Here is a 23,842-nt window from a genome sequence, read left to right on the forward strand (position 1 = left end):
AAACGCCCTTGGCCCGCTGACCAAATATGGCCCTGGGGGTTATGCGACCTGATGCGACCGGCCCTCCTCAAACATAATTTTGTGAAAATGAACTAAGCGGCACATTTACAGATCGCTTAAGTGTCCCGTGGTACAATTCCATAACATTTACGCAGCCCGTGGAACATTTCCAGATCGCTTAAATGACCAGAGACACAGTTACAGAACACTTAAGCGATCCGTGACACATTTAGACATCCCTTGAGTGACATGTGACGTCGTTTTAGAGCACTTAAGTGGCCCCCAGTGCGGTTCTACATCACTCAAATTACCCGCGGCACATTCACAGATTATTTAAGCGATCCGCGGCATATAATTACGGATCACTTGAGTGATGCTGGCACAGTTCCAGAGCACTTAAGCGACCCGGACACATCTCCAGAGCAGTTGGATCCGCGAAATATTTAGTGATAACTAAAGTGGCTCTGTATGGCACTTAGCAGTGGGGGGAGAGGGTTGTTAAGTGCCCACAAACTATCGAAAGGTTTTTCTCGTTTTTGGCGCACGACTAAGATTCCATTAAAAAAATATTTCATATTTTCATAAAGGGTGGTTGATGACGTAAGCATTATCCAAACTCCCCTTGTCATCAAAAGTCAGAAAATCGGAAACCCTCTCCTCCCATTGGTGATGACGTAATATTTGAACAGCCCACGTCGGGTAAGAATGATTTGTAAGCCTCAACGATGCCTTTTGGAACATTTATTCAAATGTCCGTGGTCCCCAAACACAATATTCGCTTTAGATATTTATATGCCTTTACACAATGGGTTTGTCACTTCTTAAATGCTTCCAGTATACGGAGGGGGGACCAAGGCAGCCCCGGGTATTAGAGTCAGCCGTCCATAAAATCACGAATTCTCCATGAATGAATGAATCAATACGCACAGACTCATACATAACAGACACTTTATTCATGTTTTTTTTTGTACAAAAAGGAAAACAACCGCATTCATCGTCCATCTAGCATCTACATGTACCAGGGAATAAAAAAAACAATCACTCTATATATTTAATAAAAAAAAAATCTTTTCCATCCAATTTCACAAAAAAAAATAACTAAAATTCCATTAAAAATCATAAAATTCTTGGAAAAAAAAAACTAAAACAATTAACCAAAAAAAAAGGAAAAATTCTTTCCCGTTTCGTGAAGAATTTCCACAGAAATATATTTAAAAAAAACGATTTCTGTTGCTTTTTTTTTTCCATCGTATTCCCTTATTATTAAAAATTATAAATTGAAATAAATTAAGGCACATCACATTTGGGAGAGAAAATTTTCTTCTTCGTCGTCGTCGTCGCATTTAGAAACACACACTCATTTACAAAATATCCGTTTATTGAATTATTAAAAATATATAATTATATTCTTCCCCCTCACTATTATTAATCAATTACCTCATTTTACCCCCCTAAAACACCTGCACATTTGAATATTGATCTGGATAATTCCGTATGTGATTATATCCGTCGTTATTCAAAATTATTTGAAATAAAGTCGATACGAAGAGTTGAATGCTATTTTGTATTATTAAATATTTAAAACAAAATATTGTCGCGAATTCGGCATTTGTGGCGGGGAAATGAAATTCCGTAGCGATTATATTGTGAGTATTAAGAGCAGGGATTCTTTTCTGGTTGAACTTGTTATTGGATTTGTTCGATGGTTTCGATACGATATACTTACAAATGTGTTGGGGTTTAGTAGGTGGAAATTGCAAACTTATGCAGCCACTCTCTGACATCATTATTGGCCAAATAACTAAGGTTATTTCCGGGCCGTTGTTGGCCAAATAAAATAGAACGTTATCAATAATGGCAAAATAACCAATGCATAATTTCGTGAACAAATAAACAAAGCATCACGATTCTTGGCCCGATTTTGGCCGATAGCCGTAGCGTCATAATCTTTGATCACATTTCGGCCAACAGCCGAATTATCATCATTCTTTACCTGATAACCAACGTAACTCGTTTCAAACTAACTAAAGTATGAATGATTAATTAAGCAAAGTATCATCATTCGTGACCAATTACTCGAACATCATCATTCTTGGCCAAATTAACTGAAGTTTCTCATTCTTCGTCAAAAAAAAAAAACCAAAAATATCATTTTTGTCTAAATAACTAAACAATTCTGATTTTTGTGGGAATATAACCAAAGAATTTTCATTTTTGTCTGAATAACTCAAATGATTATCATTCTTTGCCAAATAACCAAAGCATCATCATTCTTGACTAATTTCGGATGCATCACCATCATTCTTTTCAAAACAACCGGAATATCCTAATTCTTGCAAAATAACCGGAGAATCATAACTTCTACAAAATAACCAAAACATCATCAACTGTGGAAAAATAAGCATAGCCTTCTTGGTCTATTAACCAAAGTATTATCATCCTTGTATAAATAACCAAAGAATTATCATTCTTTGCCAAAAAGCCATTCTCGGCTAATTAACCAATGGATCATCATCATCATTCTTAGCCAAACAACCAAAAAAATCACGTTTTTAACCAAACAACCAAGGAATCGACATTCATATCCAAAAGAAAATATATTTAAATATATAATGATCTAATTAAATATATATTCATAAATATTATAAATATATAAAATTTGGTTATTCCTCAATGAAATAAATCACCATTTGCAGCCAAATAACTAAAGACCATCTTTCGTGGTGAAGAAACCAATGTATTATTATTCTTGGCCAGATAAACTAGAACATTATTAATCTTGGCAAAATAACCAAAGCATCGTCATTCTTGGCGACATAAATTAATAGGGCGTGCTATTCTGCATCAAAGTGGCATTCGAGTTGTGGATCCATGGGATTTCCCAAACAGAATCCCACTCAAAATCTGTCTGTATTAGGCTTCAGTTATGGCCTATGCCTCCATAACCCGCCGAATCCCTAAATACTCCATTGCTGCATATCGCAAATTGCCTTATCGAACACAGAAACGTTAGGTCCACGCAGGTAAGAAAAATGGGGAACCCTTGAAGACGAATATAGCATTGGAGAATTTGGTCATTTGTCACAGAAAACAAAAAGAACGTAGGCTATCAAGTGAATTTTAAAGTCATTGAGATGCACCTCGGGCAGTATGACCTCTATGCTCCTGATGATTAAGTCGGAAAACTTTCGCGAGTTTAGAATCATCACCAGCACTTTCCACATGATATAGACATTATTATACTGTGTTCAAGCAAACCAATGATAATCGGCACTCTAAAGATAAAAATTCTCAGGACCTTAAACCCATGAAAGATCCAATCATATGACTAAACACCTCATCAGTACCCTGCTGTTTCTGAGTCCAAGGCTTTTACCGATTCGTCGATCGAACCAAATGTGTGCGTGTGGATCTTAAGATTACCGGTAATTGAAAATCTTCTCTGTCCACACAAATACATATATATATGAGATCATTTTTTATTCCAAACTTAGTCCGAAAAAAACCCTCAAAATGTCAGGCATCCATGCATTTTGTCCGTAAGTTTACCGCTTCGAGTCATTTTACATCACGTCCCCCCGCCAGTCACGCGCAGGTAGGACTATTCCACGCGAATAAATTCATGAACAATAACCACATCATGAAATGAATGTTCATCACCAGTTCATAAGCGCCGTTATGTTTAGAGTCTCGAAACGCCATATCTGAGTCTTTCTCTGTGGGTTGCAGGGGCTCATGAAGATGAAGCGTTTCTCTCTGTCGCAGTCCAGGCAGTTACCCGTAATCGGATGAACTAAATGCTGGTTTCCCTAAAGCGGAGGGGAAAAAACATGCAGTTGTGAGTTGTATTGTCATAAAAGAGTTTATCATTATGCAAAGTAAACGTGACCTGTTCGGCCAAACGAATGTGGGTGATAAACGAGTTCAAGTAGAACATGAAACACCCTACCAATCCTGCCATATCTCGAACCGGTTTCGAGTTATGGTGGACAATCGATTATGGAAAACAAAGTGGCAAGTCTAAAAAACCCAAATTTTTGAAATTTCTGAAAGATGTACGTGCAAAATAAGCATATATTTGGAAAGAGCAGAAAAAATTCTACAAAAAGTCTCACTAATTTCAACGAAATATCTGGATATAATGGCCAGCTACAAGTGCTGAAAGTTTGGCGAAGTTCAAAATGGAATTGTCACCAAAAGTTTTCATCGCCGATTCCGCAAACACCCGTCTAGCTATAATTGGTCAAATTTACTAAAAACTTGTCCATTCCACCAGCTTTCAAAAAAGCTTACAGCAAACCACATCAGCAATCACGTTCAAGTTTGTTGGAGCCTTTTATTTGCAATACATCACTGAAATCTGCGTGGCGCTGTAGCCCAGGTCGATAAGACACTCGACTAAAGAACCAGTGGATGTTTAGATGGGTCGCGAGTTCGATACTCGGTTTGACCTTGTTAGAAAACTTTCCTGACACTGTACAACAGAAACGGCGACACGACCACAGAAAATATTGCTACCGCAGAGAGTCCCACATTGAGGGGTTAGCACACCAATCTCTCTCGCTGAGTATAAAAATAAGCCTGCCGTTCGGAATCGGCACTATATTGTAAGTCCCGGTCTAATTTGTCCTCGTGTGCAGAAAACGCAGCGGTGTGACAGAAATGACCAAATGCTGAACTGAAATCTGCTTTCGTCGAAGTAATTATAGTAGGTTTTGGCGACAATTCGATTTATCACTTCACCGATCTCTCAGGGCATGTAGCGCGCCATTAAATACGAATATCCTGTAGATAAAAGTAAGTGTCACACCTTAAAAGACTTTTTCTCCAAAGTGAAATTGTCAAAATCTAGCACAGCCAATTCTGGATTTCCGTGGAATATCTACTTCGACAAACGCTGGTTTCAGTGAAGTGTTGCAAATAAAATGCTAAGTAACTTCTGAGCACCGGAATACCGATATGATTTATTGTAAACTCTTTCTGGAAGCTGGTGGAATCCACGAGTTTACGGTAAATTTGGCCGGCTGTAGCTAGAACGGTTTTTGTGGAATTGGTGTGGATTAAACATTTTAGAGAAAATTCGATTTTGAACTGTGCTAATCGTTAGCTCCCCATTATACCCAGATATTTTTCGGTGGAATTAGTGTTACCCTATAGAACATTTTCTGTTCTCTTTCAACATGTGCTTATTTCTTATTTTGCGTATAGATCTTCCAGGAACTGCACAAATTTGGGTTTTTTCAGACTTGACGCATTTTTTTTCCTTATTCGATCACTAACTATAGCTTCAAAACGGTTCGAGATAGGACAAGGTTGGTAGGGTGCTTCATGTACCATTTGGGCTCGCCCATCACTCGTTTAGTAGAAAATGCCACGTTCACCCTGTCTGTATACAGGGTGCATAAGGAAGTATCTTTATCCCATAACTGGAGTTGTGAAAATTCTGTGCGTAGCTGGCGTCGTGGGGTCATTTTGAGACCCCAGGAAGTATTAATGCATTTTAAAAATCGACAAAAGAAATTTTCATAAAAGCAATGGGTGTTTTTACATTCGTCTATCAATTAATTCATTAAATTTTTTTTTTCAAATTTCTCTTTATTTTTCCAAAAATGGTCTTTTATTAAAACAAACATTCGAAAGAAAATTTTTTGAAAGCAATTTTCATGATTAAGAAATGTGAGCATAATTACAATGCATTTAATTTCAAAATAAAATTTACAAATCAAAATAATATTTATTATATTTTCACAAGCACCAAAATTAATCTTATTCTAAGTGTAATTTCTGATGAATGGGGAATTCTCTGATTGGACAGGCGTCACTAATGGAGTTCCCCAAGGAAGTGCCCTTGGCCCTATACCTTTTCACTTTCTATCGATGAACTCGATCAGGGTATCGATGGGATTCTTCGCAAATTCGCAGATTACGTGACGCTAATAGGGGTAATCGGGAATCAAAGCGATAGGGAGTTTCTCCAGACCAACTTAAACAGGATTGCAGCATGGGCAAATGAATGTAACAAAAAGTTTAGCGTTGACAGGTGCATGGTCGCTCATTTTGGTTCGAACAGACAACGGTTCTCTCACGAGTTAAATGGTGTCACTATTCCAGATGCAGTTTAGGGTGACCGATTTGGGAATTCTCATTGACGAGAAAATTAGCACTTTTCCGATACGCCATTTCGATCTGAACTCTGCCGTTACACAAAAATGACATACTCAAGTAGTGTGGTGGGATAATTTTGACCCCACGGAAACATTATATAAAGTGAAGAAAAAGTAGGAAATCATCATAAATTTGTCAAACACTTTTAAACAAACAGCTTGAAAGGTACTAAAAATAAGATGGTCCAGATGCATTTCTTTCTCAAGGGGCAGCAAGATGAAAAATGCGTCGGGTCAAAATTACCTCACCAATCCAGTTAAGAGTTATCCTGGATAACTCGCGAAACGTTGATCCAAGAATCATACTTCAAATTGGAAAAAGTATTCAAATAACGAGTATAGGCCTCAGATATGTACGTTATTAACACTGCAAGGGGTTGTAAAGTAAAATAAAATCAACTTTTTGGTGGTAATCCAGTCCTACAAACCCAAATTAGAAACTTGTTGACCTGTCTTTGTTTGTTTGCCCCACCCCCAAAAAAAATCCATGTTTCAAAGTGCAATATTCGCTGTGAATTAAGTAATTATAAACGTGAGAAGATTCACATAAACTTACGACAAACTGTTTCTACGTTTCACACGCTGTGTTTTTTTCCTTATTTCCAACGAATATTGAGCTTTAAAACATGATTTTCTTTTGGGCTCAGGAGTGACAGGGCAACAACGTTTTAGTTGGGTTTCTTAGCACAGGGTGACGGAATAAATAATTTTTTTTTAAATTTCAATAACTATTCAAACCCTTGCAATATGAATGACGCATTTGAGGCGTGCACGTTCTTTGGATACTTTTTCTAACTGGTAGTATGTATCTAGGATCAACAATTCACGAGATATTCCAAGATATATAGAGACTTCCCGGTGCACCCCATATACTATACCAATGAGAGTAGATGTCGAAAAAGAATCATACCAAGTCGTATTTCCAAAGCTGGTTCCCTTGCATTCCGTGGCAGTTCCAAAGTACTATCGGAGCATGGAACTCGGAACTTGAAACGTCGAAGCATACACTTCGCTTAGCAGGACGGATGTCTTTGTGCCATGACAGAACAAACTTCTGCATATGAAAAACCAGGCAAGAATAAATAGGTCATACGCTAATGCTAGTACAGAAAATGCATAACTTCCAAGGAACGTGAAAGTATAAATACTAGGTATAAAACAGTCGGAAACAAAAAAATATCTCTTATTTTATAACTACATGAAGAAGCCAAATTTTTTAGCTATTTTAGCCATGTAAGGATTGATTCAAGCATCGCAAGACACTGAAGTACGTATGCCAGCTTTGGATCAAACACGTGGAACATTGTGTGACTCACCTGCTCACAATTTTGTTTTGCGACGTCTTTTGTACAGGTATCCAAACCAAACTTTTCATTCTGGCCCCTGAACTTCGTATCGATGCACAAGTCACTGTCCCCACTGCGTATCTGTGAGTTCAAGAGGACAAAAGAGTCATATTATTTTAATCGTGAAAATATACGTCATATGCAATGCACGAATATTCAGGATCATCAATATAACACTTCTTCAAGTCAGATCTTGATTGTGGAGGATGTTTTGCTGGTCGAAATGACGCCAAATTTGAATGACAGACACTTCAGAAACGCTCACCATTCATTATATCACAATTATTGATATACAAGTTCACCAATAAGTGATGTATTCTGCTACTCTACCTTGTCACATCTGAGAGATAGCTTTCGTTGATTTGTTGCAGAGATCAATACGCAGAATCATAGGGGGAAAAATGTGGTTTTTACTGTGTTAGGATTAGAACGAAGGCAATATTAACCCTCTTCTTGGTTTCATAAATTTTCACTGATCCAAATAATAAATGACACAGCGGAAATCACTAAATCCTTTGCGAAATGCCCCATCTTATCTCTAGAAGAAAACATTTTTCCAATTTTGTGCAGCTGATAGTACTCCCCTTCCCTCCGCATCAATTACGAGAACCATATTCCAAGAAAAAAAAGTACTTGTCTTTTTTTTCCTCCATTATTTATACATTTATACTATACGAATAATGGGCTGGACATATTGCAAGAAGACAGGACAACAGATGGACCACACGTATTCTGGATTGGTGCCCTCGTGGGGCTAAACGTACGAGACGGCGTCCCCACGCAAGATGGATCGACGAGATCAGGAAAGTGGTTGGAGTCATTTGAATGGCTAAAGCATAAGACAGAGTAAAGTGAAAAAAAATATATATAGGAGACCCTTCACATCCAGCAGTGGATTGAAAAATTGTTGATGATGATGACTATACGCATATTCCTATCCTCTGCAGACCTGAGCTAAAACTAACCATTAATTTGATTTCCGATTGATCTGTGTTTATTGTGCATCAAAATTACATTTAAAAAGAAAAAACAATTGAATAAAATTTATTGTATTTGGATCGATATCTTCATTAGGACCATTAGAGTTAGGTACACATACGTGCATCTCGGGTCTTAACTTTGAAAGAGAATCATTAAGAATCATTTAAAACCGAAAACGATGAGGTACACATACAGGGTTCTCGGCCACCTCGTTGGGCATTTTGCATGTTGTGGCGTTGTATTTGTATTCTTAATTCATGAGGCAAACTTTAAGAGGTGATAGAAGACTCCTAAACAAGCATTTTTGATCATAAAATGTGCGATCAAATCGCAATAGCAAAGGCGGGAGAAGGCGTTTATAGGAAGTGCACAACAGCGCTTCACCAAAAACCAATATCATATTTTTCCTACAGATTTGCTGAGATATCAGCTATCGACCATTCGAGCGTGCATATGCACCTTCGGATTGGAGTTTGTTTTTTATTAATGCCAGGGCCATCAAGGTTATGGTTGTATCACTGGCGTAGAAAGTGATGTGCTGGCACTTAAATTTAAGCAGCGACTCATCCATAGATAACGTAAATCTGACTCACGATGATTACTAAAATTCCAGAGAACGGCTAAATATGAAGTTTATTAATTTGAAGAGACACGTGGTACGTTACACGCATGAAAAGAAACGAGTACACACGAACACGTGTAAAATAACATCTTGAATCCGCCAGAAACGAAAGTGTTCTCTCTCGAACAGCGAAAGAGATATAAAGAAAAGGCGTGCACGCCAAAACTATGTGTTGACAGATAGATGCTAGTAGGAGCGCCAACACCTGCGCTCTCTTGCCGAGAGCGCCACTACAAGGTTATGCAGTGCCAAACAATGTTACAAAGACATGTGGTAGAATTTGCGTTATCCAGGTTGTAACATGAGAAAGCCTACCACATTACAATAGCCTGCACCCTGGAATGGTTGATTGCACTTATTACAGCCAATCCGTCAGAAAAATGTGATATTTGCTTTTGGCGAAGTGCTGTTGAACACTCTCTAAAAAACACCCTCTACCGCCTTTGCTATTCAACCGCATTCTATGATAAAAAAATGATTCTTCAGGTGTCTCACATATCACCTCTTAAAGTTTGTCCCTATGAGTTTAGAATCATCCTGTGTGTGCACCTCCAGAGTGAAGAGGCCATACACTCCAAAAAACAGGTAAAAAAGGTATATTTCAAACCTTGTTTCTTTTTTTTCCCTGTTTTTCGTGCCATTGCAACAAAGCTTCGTGGTGATGAGGACAGAGGAAAGCAAACGGAGAACTTTTTTGAATTTATTCCATTGGCGTTTGGACGCAATATTACGCCCTTGATCGTAAAATGGTTACAAAAAGGTGAGGTGTTTGATAATCGCATCAAGTTAGGCGAGATACCTCTTAAATGTCGCTGAGAAGATTAAAATATTCTAACAACGATTTATCGGATGGTGGCGTCACTTATTGTAATGTTGTATTCCAATATTAAATAGCTAATAAGAATCTGATATTAAATTTCTGTCATTCGGCTAAGTCCACGCCCGCCTCTACACTACCAGTAGCGAGAGTGGAGTATTTAGAAAGCTTACATTCTTTTAACATTTACGTTTTATTTAAACATATTTTATAATAAATTCTATAATCTTTTTTTAAATCAACAGTTTAAAAGTTAACATTAAAACGCATATTTTTATATTAAAAAATAAATTAATTACTTATTATAGTAGCAAATGTGAAAATTAAAGTTTAAATTTTTTTTGTACATAAACTGCTCATATTCTTCTAATTTTATATTTACCGGTAGATGTCCCATTTTAATGAAGAAAACTGTTTTTGCAGTATATATGTGGGGCTGTGATTTCGTTAACTTTTTAATGTTTTGCTTCCATTTTTTTTTTTTTTTTTTGGTTTTACCCTGAATTTTGAAATCTGCATTTCTTTCACAGGAGTTTGAATCACGAACGAGGTAATTTTACATTAACAGACTGATATCACTTCGGCTTGCGTACCAGACTGTGTTGTCATCTGTTAGTCACAATTGTAATTACTCTGCAAACCAGTGTTAAAATTCCAATCCTACCCACAAGGGGATATATATATATTTATTTATTGTTAAAGTTTCATTGCGTAAATATGAAACACTGAAAACAAGTTAATTATGCAAAAACTGGAAATTAAAAACAACATATATGAACATTGTAAATTTAAAAAATAATTGTGAATGAAAAAAATTGAAGAATTCACAAAAACAATGAAAAAAGTCGTAGCCAATGTGTAGGGCTCTCATCGGGGGGAGGGGGGGCAACCTGAACATTGGTTTAACATAGAACGTTTCTGAGCGCATCCCTTGGCCTCCAAAACCTAAATAGATGTTCGATCCCCAGACGTTCTGCTGTAATACTATTGAATTCAAAAATACCGAAAAATCAAAAAAGAAAATGCTTTTATTATTCTTATATATATATATATGGATTGAAGCACGTCATTAACAAAATGCAAGACCTTAGTTGAGACCTTACTTCGCCCGTGGCATAATCTGGAGGTTCAATGGGAGGATATTTTCTCGGCTGGTCGAAGGCTACGTTTTCAATGAACCACTTGAACGGCTTGCAGTTCAGCTTTTGGCGTAGGAGCTTCTGTTCTGTCAAGTTACCGACTTCTATGTTTCTGTAATGCGGACGCCTCATGTATAGGTACTCTTTATACTCGTCCATCCACACTTCGGCGACTCTCTTGTAATTCTGTAAACAAGAAGAGCGTTGAGCGTCGTTTCGTTCACTGGATGTTGTTTTTTCGGTATGGAGTCTATACAGGATGTAACTGAACTGATGGTCAGAACTGACTCGCTAAAACGAACTTTCACCATACAAATAGGGGTCAGAAAACGGGCATGCGAGCCGCGAGAGGGCGCTTTCTCTGGAGTAGATGAAACGTCACCTTTCTCAGAACTCGTCATTCAGCTGCTATCCATCGCCGATGTATTGCAGCTGGTGGTCGCTCATTTAGAGCATTTCTTGTAAAGTTTTCGATAATGAAGATTCTTTATACTTAATTACTCGCCTTTACTTTATTCATAATTTTCACCGTCCTCTCGCAGGTGCCCTCACGCGGCTCGCCGCTTGCTTTGTAAAACAACAACAACGCACAACATTGTATGTTGAAAGTTGTTTGTTTCGGCGAGTTCTATTACCCACCTTACAGTTCTGACCCATCAGTTTAGTTACACCCTGTATGCAAAGAACGAAGAAAAATTCTAGAGAGAGATGTCGCGTTTAGAAACTCACCCGTCCGACAAAGTCACCTATTCCTGGATTAGGGAAAGGAGCGAACTTTCTGTAGATGTGTCCGATCCTTGAACAGGGTACGTCGACCATCGTTCCTCCACACTGCCATATCTTGAACGACAGCTCGTACTGCTCTCCACCCCAGACATCGAGTCCTTCGTCGTAACCTCCCAGTTCCCAGAAGAAGTCCTTGCTGATTGCGAAGAGGCCACCGGCCATCACGGGACTCCTTTTTTCGAAATAAATTGGTATCAGATCATCAATAATTAGTCATAAATACATAGCACGGTACCAAGAAATACCGGTCTGGCGAATATGATTCACCATACGTGGCTCCCCAAAGGATTTTGTTTTTCCAACAAAAAATTAAGAAAAAATCTTATCCCAGAAAGCGCTATTAACATTTTCCTGATATGCAAATATACACTGATATACAAAATTTAAGGACGGGTGTGATTTTATAACATAAAGCTACGAAATTTGAGAATGGGATTGTAGAGATATTAACATGATGAACACTCAAGTTTGGTAAAAATAATAAATTAAATACGAATTTCCGCTACAAAGCATTGCAGGTCATGTAGGTCATTTGACCTACAACAAGATATTCGCATAACATGAAAATTCAAGCATTTCCATCTTCACTTCAGAAAATGGAAGCCAGATGGCATCATGGTCACAAAACAAGCGCAACTCGACAACATAAATGCGTTAGGGCCACACATACACTCAGAACACACATTCCAGCGATGTGCCGATTCGTTAGAAATTCCGTAGAGGATTCAAATCTGAGTCAACCGGCGACCACCGATGACGCCTTCATTTCCCACCCACCAATAGCCGTATGGCGATATATGGCCGGAGTTGGTGTACGGTAAAGTAGAAATTATTGTGCATAAAGATATCCAGAGAGAGAGAGAGTGTGGAAAAAGATGTACTGGACCCGCCCCCATCCCCCTCACAAATTCGTTTCACTTACATGGACAGCACTCGATGGCAGCAGTAACTTAGCTGAATGGCAAGTAAATCTGGTACTTAAACACGAGGCAAGTGCTTTAGTTGGTAATTTAATTTTAACTTACCGATTTTTCTTGAAAGTGCCCACACGTAAGTGGTAAGTAGATTCTCATTGGATAATTTTTACAGAGGCGAGCGCAGTTAGCGCATGCGCATTTCAGTCCACTCAAATTCACGGAGAAAGAGAGACGCGACGCGCGGGAGAATAATAGATCTGGCATTTAGAGAAGTGCTTTTTTTAAAGCTCATAGCTTTCGTAACGATGGATGAAGATGATCAGGTAGAACTTACGAATAATGTGATCCGAGCCACATTATACGATATTTTTTTAAAGAAGAATATAAATTTATTCACTTTCACTTACCCAAGAGGGAAAAAAGAATACACAACATATTATAAGCTTATGTAAGTCATTGAGAAGAAATATGAGATTTCTCTATTTCTCCTCTAAGTTGTAAATATCGATTATATAATATTTTAATCGAAGTTGGAGAGGAGATAAATTATGAATTATGTAAGCGGAAAATACGGGAGAAGATTCTTGGCTTTCGTAGGAAATTCTAAGGGTTAAAAATTAAATAATAAAAATTCATTAACATAAAAATTCATTAACATAAAAATTATTTCCACAAATTTTCGAAATTATTATTATATTTTAATTTAATCTAGAGAGATGATATCTTTATGTTAAATATTTGATCATGTATTTTTACAACAGATGGCAGCAAATTCGTTCTGGGCGAGAGAACTATTCGAAAGTTCTCTCCTCTCCAGTTTTTAATACATAAATCCTCCACACCTGTTATATATTTTTGAATCTTCAATTTTTTTTCAACTCCTGACATCACGTCGACAGAATATTTCATAGATTTTTCCAACATGGAATAATTTTTAGCTTGTTTGTTAAGGTAATTTTCATTTCTATAGTTCAACAAACATTCATGGTGAAGATATTTTTCAACAAACTTGAGCGTTGTGTTCTCTGGCCACCTCACCATACAATATTTCCGCGGATTCTAGCGAAACTTCAGGAGACGACGGAGGATGAACAGGTTCACGCTTGAGATAAAAAAAAAACCCCTCCGTGAGAGAGCAAGAAGATCCCTCCAGAGCGGCAGGTCACGCCCACTGGCGCATGCGCCTAGGTCTACTTAATCGGAAAAAAATAGAACCGTTTGTATTTCACTTACCAACTAAACCACTTGCGCACTTGCCAACTAAAGCCGTGTGAACGGCCCTTATCATCTGCATACATTGTATCGTACTTGGCAACTCAAAATTAAGTTACCAACTAAAGCACTTGCCTCGTGTAAACGGGCCTTGACGGGTAAGTAAAGCCGGTTGGTGAACTCTTTTCATCTCTCTCTGGCACAAGTATGCATAAGTAAAACAACTGCTCTATCATTTTTATGTAAAGCAGCTGATGAAGGATGGCTGTATGATGGAGTAAAGATGGTGTAAGGCTGAGAGTAATCAGTTAGTAAACGACGGGTAACTTAGACGATGCCAAACGATGGTTGATTGAGATTATTGATAAAAGATAGCTAAGTGAGGACTCTTGTGAATGATGTCCTGAGCAAACAACATTTTAATTTTACTCATAATACACACGTACAGGCAAAATAACCTGCAGAGTGGTTACTTTTGAATTCGGAAAGAAGAGAGCAGCACTTATTGAACACGCAAGCACGCACGCACACACACACACACAACAGTTTTAAAAAACAAACCACTTTATGTACACCAAACTTTTATGCATGCACCAAATTCGTTAGAAATTCTTCAGAGGAATGCATCATATACCTCTGTATACTTATCCCTTTGTATTATTATATCCCTTTAGTTCAAAATAGTGTTTGATTGTAGTTTACTTTTTGTCTTTTGCAGTTTTTTTTATTGTCTTTCGGTCTTGTATGTGTTTGTGATGTTTGTTTAATAAATAAATAAAATGAAGGGATAATTCTCTGCAAGAATGTTTACGAAACGCGTGCACGGTTATAGTCACCGATCTATGATTTGTGAGCGCACCCTGACTTTAAAAATGACGATTACCGAAATTATTCACTTTTATTCATTATACGAAGAGCATCTCGAACGTATACGAGGATTTCCTAAATTGCGAGACCAAACGTGGAGGCCTTACTAACATTGCAAAGTAGGAGGTAAAGATGAGCAAATGTCGGTGGTGATTGCTCACAGGCCTGAATTTTGGCCTTGGTGGGGGGCGGCTTGAGAAAAAAAAATATATATAAATACAAATACAAATACAAATACAACACCACAACAGGCAAAATGCCCAACGAGGTGGCTGATAAAAAGATGCCCATAAAAATATGGTTGTCATATCCCTTTACTTTTTCTCTCTCTTTCTTTCTCTCTCTTTATACAACTAAGGTCAACGAGGCTTGGAAGTTTGGGCCCCCATCTTACTCACTCACACAAATATCACGCCCTGGCCTCACTTGCTCACACAAATATCAAGCCCTGGCTTCACTTGTTCATACAAAAATTAAGCCATTTTATCATTTGCACTTCCAAAAATGACACCCTGGTTTTACTTGTTCATACAGAAATCAAGCCCTGAACTCACTCTTACAAAAACCAAGTCCTGTTCTTAGTTGCTCTTGCAAAAATCAGGTCCTGGTCGCACTTGCCCATACAAAACATTAAGACTTCGTCTCATTTGCCCAAAGGCCATTTTCGTTCAAGAAATACAGCACCACAGATTATCTACGACTTTACAGCACACTAAATTCGGACATACTGCCATACAACAATATACTATCGATCAGGTTTGGTCGGAAACGAAGGCACCATACATCGGCGGTCGCCTCAGGTTCAGTAGGAGGAAAGGAGGTTGGCCACAGAGGTTAGCTGGTATATCGTTCTCAGGAGAAGACAGACCGACACTAGTCAGTAGACAACATTGTTCAGTAACTGAGTATGGATGCAGTGTGCGCTCACAAAACGTCTTCCTTTAAAACTTTCATCGATACCAATTTCACAGTAATTTATGAAACTATAAAGTCTTCTCGAACGTCATTTATTTCTTTGAATGTTCTCCGTGCAAATAGGAAAAGTATGAGAATATAAATTCCGTGTTCATATATAAGGAAAGAAATAGCTTATATTTTAAATATTCAAAAGTCTATTAGTAGAAATACGAAGACGGTCCCTATTAGTCATCGGAGGTCCTCGTAACCATATCATTAGGTATGTGTGAAGTCTTTACATTTCTTATTTTAGGTATTGTTCTCGGTCGGTTTATACAGAAATATCGATTTTTAAGAGAGCCCTTATTCGTTCGAGACGAAGCTTTAGTTAAATATCGAACTGTCTGGGAAGACTGAAGATACACGCACACACAAAAAGGAGTAAAGAATAAAAGTAGGCACGTCATCGTCACCGAAATCGACTAACCGATCGATCGCGTCATTAACCGTCGACCTTTTTTTTCCAGACTTAGATGACCATTGATTTTATTTTTTTTCCCCCTTCTTTTTCTCCAAAATCATCAATCTTTCCCGACGATCTGGAAGCCATTTTTATTCTCCCACACCCATCCTCTATCGAGAACTTCAAAAAGCAGAAGAGGCAATGATGTCGAATTTATTTAAACTTAATGTTCTCTACATATAGACTTTTTGAGGAAATAGCCACGATGTCTGCATGTTTTCAAATATCTATGTCGAATTTTTCAGGAATGAAAAATTGTTTATTGCTTAGGATTTCCTTAGATGTGTGGTTCACGCCGTATCCCTTACGAAACTTTGTCAAGATCGTCATAACGAGTCGTGGATATTAATGAATGCCAACGTAAATGATTCGAAGGACTTTACCCGAGCATTCTAAAAAATGTGAGTAGAGCCTTGTCAGTATTATCACCGGCAACGTGATGAAGCAGCTGGAAAAACATCAGTAGAGCTATGGAGCTGTACGTAAATGTTAGGTAATGGAGCCACTGGTGAAATTTGACAGTCGTCATTCGCATGTTATCGATAAAATGACGGAAAGAAATGCCGCTGGTAAGCGATGTCTGAGACCACTGGTGACAAAACCCATCGGCAAAAGATGGCTAGCGGAGACAACTGGCAGCAGTTGGTGAATGATGGTTCAGTAAAACCAAGGGTAAACGATAGCTGATAAAGACCACCGTGAAACAATATATAAACAATAGTTTTAACATGGCTGGCGAACGTCACTGGTAAATGTTCAAGTAAGGCCGCTGGTAGCAGATAGGTAAGTGAGGCAACCGGTGAACGATGGTTGAGTACGAACGCTAGTAAACGGTAGCTAAGTTAACACATTGACAAACGATGACTGATTAAAGTCACTGGTAAATGGTGGACGAAAAAGGAGACGGGTAGACGTTGGGGAGATGAGGTCACCTGCAGATGATGACTGAGCAAGGCCATTGGCAAGCGAAGGCTGACAAACCGCTAAGTAAATGGTGGATTAAAAAATGCAACTGGTAAGCGATCGATACGAAGGTTTTAAACAACTGGCTGTTGCGAAGATGAATTTTTAGAACAAGAGAAAATTCAACTGCCTCTTTGCAAGGAATTGAGCCCACGTCCTTTCACTTTCCGGGTGAACGTACTAGACTGCAAAGGCAACGAATCCCTCAATCTGTCCTTGGAGCTCATGTGCAGTTCCAAAGAAAGTTGTTAAAAACATTCGTATGGTAGGGGAGAGTGACGTCATCCTTTCATAAGTCGCTATCTGGTGGCAGTGTCAACAACTTGGCCTAAGTCAGGTCCTGCCGTCCAGTCACGGTCCCTTTCAACGCACACGAACTCCAAGGAAAGATTGAGAGATTCGTTGTCTTTGTAGTCAAATGGTCTAGGGCGTTCACCCGAAAAGTGAAAGGACGTGGGTTCGATTCTCCCCGAAAAGGCAGTTGAATTTTCTCTCTTTCCAAAAAATCATCTTCGCAACAGCCAGTTGTTAAGAACCTTCGTATGATAGCGGAGAGTGACGTCATTCTTTCAAACGATCGATAGCCCAGAAAGGAAGTTGGTAAATGGTGGTAAACTCATTGTGGTATTAAATGGTATAGTTCAGACTATAGTCACAATTTCTGAATAGGAGATCGACACGGATTGGTGAACTTCAGGTTTTTAACCAACCCGTGACGATATATAAAAAAATTTGGACTATAGGTTAAACTTATGCCAGTGAATACCGCCCTACGTAAAGCTAACGATGGCTAGGTGAGAAACTGGGTGACTTTTCGGGTGAACGCACTAGACTGCAAAGGCAAATGAATCCCTCAATCTTTCCTTGGAGCTCATGTGCAGTTCCAAAGAAAGTTGTTAAAATCATTCATATGGTAGCGGAGAGTGACGTCATCCTTCCATACGTCACTAACCAGTAGTTAATGATGTTTAGAACAAAGAGGCCACGAATAAACGATGATCTCTACGGCAAGAGAGTCACTTGGGTTAAAATTTGAGAGCCATAGATCAAAATATGATTTCTTAGTGATACGCTCCCTTACCATACAGATTTTTAGTAGGATTACCATGTGTTTCTAGTTCCTGAAGTACCAAAAACCGCAACTGACCTTATATAACACACATTTCGACAAACAAAAAAAAAACATCATATAATCGTGAATACACAGAGTAGTCCAGAAAAGTCGCATTGTACCAACACCCATCGTTCAGGAAAGCTTTGGCGGAAGTTCCACGATCTGAGTTTGTGTTATGCTGGACGTCTATTTAAATGGGTCAGCTGAGTCCCTCAGGGTTCTCCATGACCATATTTTCATCATAAATGGGCATATTCTTCCATGAAGACATGACATGTCCCGGAATGACAATGCTTAGATGCATTGATTTTAGCTAAAGCTACGTACACACCTGAATTGGCTACAGTCTCTACCTAAACCCGGTCGAGCATTCAACCCAGACAGGTAGCGTAACTTCTCTTAACCCACGCCAACACCAGGGCCTAAAATTTTATGCGTGCAACTACATGTTGTTGATTGGTGCTACTTATTTCTCAGAATTGTGCTCGGATTTTGACGTAATATCTCAGCGTCCTGAAAAATTTCAATCAAATGTTAGCAATACAATTTTTCTTCTCTCTTTCCAGGCTTGCAGAATATTAATGATTTTCGAAATTTTTATCACCCTCCCATAACGCTTTGTGAAATAATTACTACCATTGACGTCAAACTGCCGTCAAATTACACGCATTTTAATCGCAGTGGACTCCTAAAACGCTTTAAAAAAAAAACATTCATGTAAAATATATACTTTTAATTACATCAATCGACAATTATTTGACTCTTTATTTTGAATTTAATTAAATTTTGAATATATTTTATTTTTTTTATTATTTTATTTATTTATTACGATGTTTGTAGTAGGCACACACACAAGTAATGATACATGATATAATTTTAACAAATAGCTATACTGCTAAAAAATTTCACTAGATAGCGCTAAAAATCGCAGCCATTCTATGAAGTTTGCTTTGTCTTGATATTGTAGTGATTCCGAACGTGGGCGATGGAAATTTCCCGAGGGGGTGGGCGGTAGAAGCTATGGGTATAACGGAGGATCCTATGGGTTAGATTGCGTTGGGGGCGATGGGAGAAAAAAATTTCTGAAGAAGGGGGCAATGGGACAAAAAAGTTTGGGAGGAAAACTATGTTGTAGGCTGTATAATGCTGCCTTTTGGGATTTTTTCTTTCTTTCAAACCGAGCTGAACTGGGGTCTATTGCCGTGGGCAATTTACTACCTTGCGAGTTATTATGCTGAAAGTGTAATTGTGTGTACCTAGCAGTCTGATTTTGTGTATCTAGTGTTGTGTAGGGTTTTCCAATGCTACTAATGAAACAGAGACATGCACCTCGTCCATATATTACAGGATAGAAATGGATGTAATTATTACCTGAATGGAGAAGTTGGTTGCTTGAGGTCTTCAGGCAACAGCGGCAGACGCTTGTAGTAAAGCTCCCAGTCAAAGGCACCTCGGGCTCCTTCATCCTGAGCGCGATATGCGAATGTCTCGTAATCGATCACGTCGATGAAGGGGCAAACTACTGTTCTTTTATCCAAGGCTATAGGTTCTGAAAAATGATTCACGGTGCACTCAATATATAATGGAACAATAATCTGTATCGCAATTGGTTGATTATCAATTCCGGCTAAAAAACATTGGCCATGACATCATTTGGGGTTCAAAGGACTCTCCGGTTTTTTAATTGCGTGGTTAACTTGGAAATAGTGATCGATATAAAATTGAAACACAAGTGTTACACCTTTCTAAACACAGGTAATGCAAGTACACACCCCCGTCTTACCCATAAGGGCGTTCAGGCAAGTTTCGTAAATCACACGCTGCAACCCTGCATACTTGGCAGTGGAAAACGGAAATAAATCCCTAGTCCAGCGTCAATGAGGTCATAACTAACAGATGACGCACGCCACATTCATTTTATTCCGCGACTGCTTTTTTTTGTGGTACTATTTCAACGTCGTTGTTTACAGGCAACTCCTCAAACGCTGCATCAGCTTGAATAGTTTACCTGTGAGGCATGCGCATCCATTGCAGTAGAGAAATTACAGGAAGTTGTGGTTATTTAACTCCTTTATGATCATAATGGCTGTAGACAGCCGAGATTGGGATGAGGGGGTATATAATATATAATAAAGTGTATATAATATATAATAGAATGTTGTGAAATTCCAGGTAGGGATGATTGACAGTTCTTGTCAGGAGCGGAAACGAGAGAGACAAGCGTAGCCGCACCGTCAATTGGGTTTCAGAAGCTCCGCTCAAGCTTCACGATGTAGCTCCCTGTTGTTTATAAAAATACAATATAGGAACAGAATGGTGAGAAAGGATGGGGAGGGGTTAGATGAGCAGTAAAAGTTTGGACGAGTCCATTTTTAGGGAGCAAAAATAGCTTATTTTCAAGTCAAAGAATCGGTAAAGGGTTAGAAACTCCTCTCTTTGCTTTTGTCATATCCTTGTGGGCGAAATTCGACCAATCCATCGCAGGTTGATTTTATCCAATTAAGTACATCACCGACTGTTTGAAGAACTGTGGCGTCATCTATTAGCAGCAACTGTAATTAGTTTCACAAACCAGCGTATTTGAAATTAAAGTCGTGCCCATTGAACGGATTATTTGTTTCATCTTTCTGTCTATCACTGTTTCTAAATTATGTCATTTTAAAGTAAGGGGAGTCCTTTCTCAAACGCCCTGTATCACTAACGAAAAAGTATAGTATAGTTTCTTCAAGAGTTATAATAAGAGTTTATTTATAGTTTCTTTAAGGGCTCGCTGGAAGGAGGTTTTGAAAATCTGAGGGCTGCAATTATCTGGGAAAAGAAAGGGGTGGATGGGTAAAATTGTATAAGAATATAACATAAGGTCTAATTATAATTTTTCACGTTAGTAGTGAAAACCCATGATGAAAGAGATGTAGATCTAAAATTTAAATATTATTTGATCTGGTGCTCTGTATCACTTGTTCACGGTCTTTAAGAAAAAAGTTGATGGAATCTTTTATAAGTTTTACTCTTCTGTTACCGTGACTTCAACAAAATTTTGGTAACCGAATATATAAGCAATGTTTCGATGAAGCCAATCCTCAATAAAATCCAAATATACACTCACCTAAGAGTGGAGGCAGCCAGTTAGTATTCGCCTCAGTATGGGAATCCAGGAACACCAGGATATCTCCGGTTGCAGCTTTTGCGCCCAGCAGCCGAGCTCGAATCAGACCCTCTCTCTTCGATGCCCTGATTACCATGACATTCGGAGAGAAGTGCTGCCGGACATATTGCTCCAGTGGTGCTTTCAACTGCGCTGTTTATTCAAGAAATACACCATTAAAATAAAATGTATAAATTTGGATCTAATAAAACCCGTACAAGTGGATATACAGAGTGATTCGGAAAAGATGGAAGGGGGGGGGAACTTTAAGAGGTGAGAGAGTACATACCAATACAAACAATTGCCATCAAAGGATGCATGGTCTTACATGAAACGCAAACACGCTAGCGCGTTTCAAAACGGCCGCCCCGATAACGTTAAAACGGCAATGGTATTGGAATTTATCGGGAGAAAAAGAGCACCAATGGGCAAATATGCGTCACAATGAATTAAAGGTGCTGACTCCAGCCCTGTGAAGTTATTCCAACGTGCAACCGTTCTAATAGTTGTAACGTACGGGATAATGACGCACTTTAGTAATACTGAAAAAGCAAACATGCATTTCATTTACAGAGCTGCAAACGGAAGTAACACAGAGGTAGCACGAATGTGTATGGTGAGCGTTTTCCCTACAGGCGATTTGCTCAATCCGCAATCATTTGCAGGCTTGCCTCGGCAGCTGTGTGAAACGGGATCCTTTCTTGCTTCCTTTTTCTGATGCAGGTCGTACAAGGAAAAAGCAGACATGCATTTTATTTACGGAGCTGCAATCGGAAATACCACAGTAAATAAAATGCATGTCGACTTTTTCAGTATTACTAAAGTGAGCCATTATCCCGTACGTTACAACTGCCAGAACGGTTGGACGCTGGAATAACTTCACGGGGCTGGAGTCCGCACTTTCAATTCAATGTGACGCAGATTTGCATATGGTTTCTTCTTCTTCCCTAGGTTGCATTTGCATGCCTGTAGTGCTCTTTTTCTCCCGATGAATCCCAATAGCATTGCCGTTTTAACGTTTGCGGAGCGGCCGTTTCCGCCAAACTCGCTGGTGTGTTTGTGTTTCATGTTAGACCATGAATACTTTGATGACAATTCTTTGGATTGGTGTGTACCATCACCCCCTTAAAACTTCTCCCATTTTTTCTGAATTATCCGATAGTATTTTCAACTCTGAAACAAAACATGTTCCAGCCCTTATCGCCCATTAAAAAGTCTCGCCACAGAGAGCAACAGGCCTGCGATAAACAGGAACAACTATAAATCTTTCAATCATTACACTTCCCTCATAGTTAGAAAAACTGGTGGCAGATGGCAGCACTGCACATAACAAGCATTACACAGAAACAAGCTTCACGCCAGGTTTCACTACACGTACACGCACATTCCAACAAGCACCAATTCGTTAGAGGTTCCGCAGAGGAATATGAACGAAGTGCGTGTGTGGGTGGTTTAGTAGTAGCCCCTATCGCCTGTTGAAAATTTCAGAAATTGTATCCTTTTTCCCAGAAGCGCACGCGTGAGGTTTCACCGTACTCCATTTTAAATAAAGTGGAATCGTCCTCTCAAACCACGTACGTACGTTTCTAAAGTCTACTGGTAGCTGAGTTTAAGGTTGTTTTCTTCTTTGCGCTGTAGGTAGACAGGTGTCATTTTTGCCTTAATTTGCTTTTCTTTTGGTAAGAGAAAGGAATTGGGGTGTCCAACAACACCTAGTGCAAGTGTCCGCGCTGTTTTCGAAATCTGGCTCAAGAGGTTGGCTAAAAACAATTTACTGGTCTATATGAAGAGGAAATGTGGTGGTAAAAGGTTATTTCAACTGCTAAAAAAAGATGGAGTCAAATAATTCTTGAAAACATCGTCAAAGTAAGTGATGAAGTACTTCTCAATGAGCTTGACTTGCAAGTTGCAATGTTACAGAGCAGCTGATGAACTCAATTTCAAAGAAGAGAGCTCTGGATAAGTCTCGGTAGGTACTTCTCGGATACCAAAACAAATTCAATAATTATATTACAAGTAAAATGAATGTTTGGGGTCTGATGTATCGCACTCGCGTCTGAGTTTTGATGTTCATGCTGTCTTATGAAGAGGCCGAATCATCCTCAACTTAACTCCTCATCGATCACAATCGAGATATCTCGTCCATACTCAAATGGAAGAAATCTATTCCAGCTCACCCTGTTTTTTTTTAACTTCTTTTCTTTCATCGTCGCGAAGCTTCCCTGTAACCCTACGAACGGAAGTTATTTTCCTTTTCCGTTCTTCCTATAACCCTTTTTAGTGTGATTTCCCCCACGTATAATGTATCTACTAAATACTTGCAAGAGCGAGAGATAGAGAATCGAAACA

General features: G+C 38.7%; 1 protein-coding gene across 1 annotated transcript in view; it reads right to left on the reverse strand.

The window, feature by feature from the left end:
- Positions 1-931: 931 nt before the first annotated feature.
- The window catches only part of LOC149070026 (putative polypeptide N-acetylgalactosaminyltransferase 10), an 85,973-nt gene continuing 63,062 nt past the window's right edge, over positions 932-23,842 (reverse strand). Inside the window, exons 5-11 of the mRNA XM_089250048.1 lie at positions 21,455-21,646; positions 19,720-19,897; positions 11,799-12,027; positions 11,034-11,255; positions 7,481-7,591; positions 7,075-7,218; positions 932-3,809 (exon numbers count right to left, since the gene is read on the reverse strand). Coding sequence (XP_089106174.1) covers positions 3,657-3,809; positions 7,075-7,218; positions 7,481-7,591; positions 11,034-11,255; positions 11,799-12,027; positions 19,720-19,897; positions 21,455-21,646 — 1,229 coding nt within the window. The 3' untranslated portion in view covers positions 932-3,656. The remainder of the gene's footprint in view (positions 3,810-7,074; positions 7,219-7,480; positions 7,592-11,033; positions 11,256-11,798; positions 12,028-19,719; positions 19,898-21,454; positions 21,647-23,842) is intronic.

Source organism: Pholcus phalangioides, unplaced genomic scaffold (genome assembly GCF_987345545.1).
Source record: "Pholcus phalangioides strain wild (caught in Gottingen) unplaced genomic scaffold, Ppha-v1.0 ptg000022l_1, whole genome shotgun sequence".
Taxonomy (NCBI): Eukaryota; Metazoa; Arthropoda; class Arachnida; order Araneae; family Pholcidae; genus Pholcus; species Pholcus phalangioides.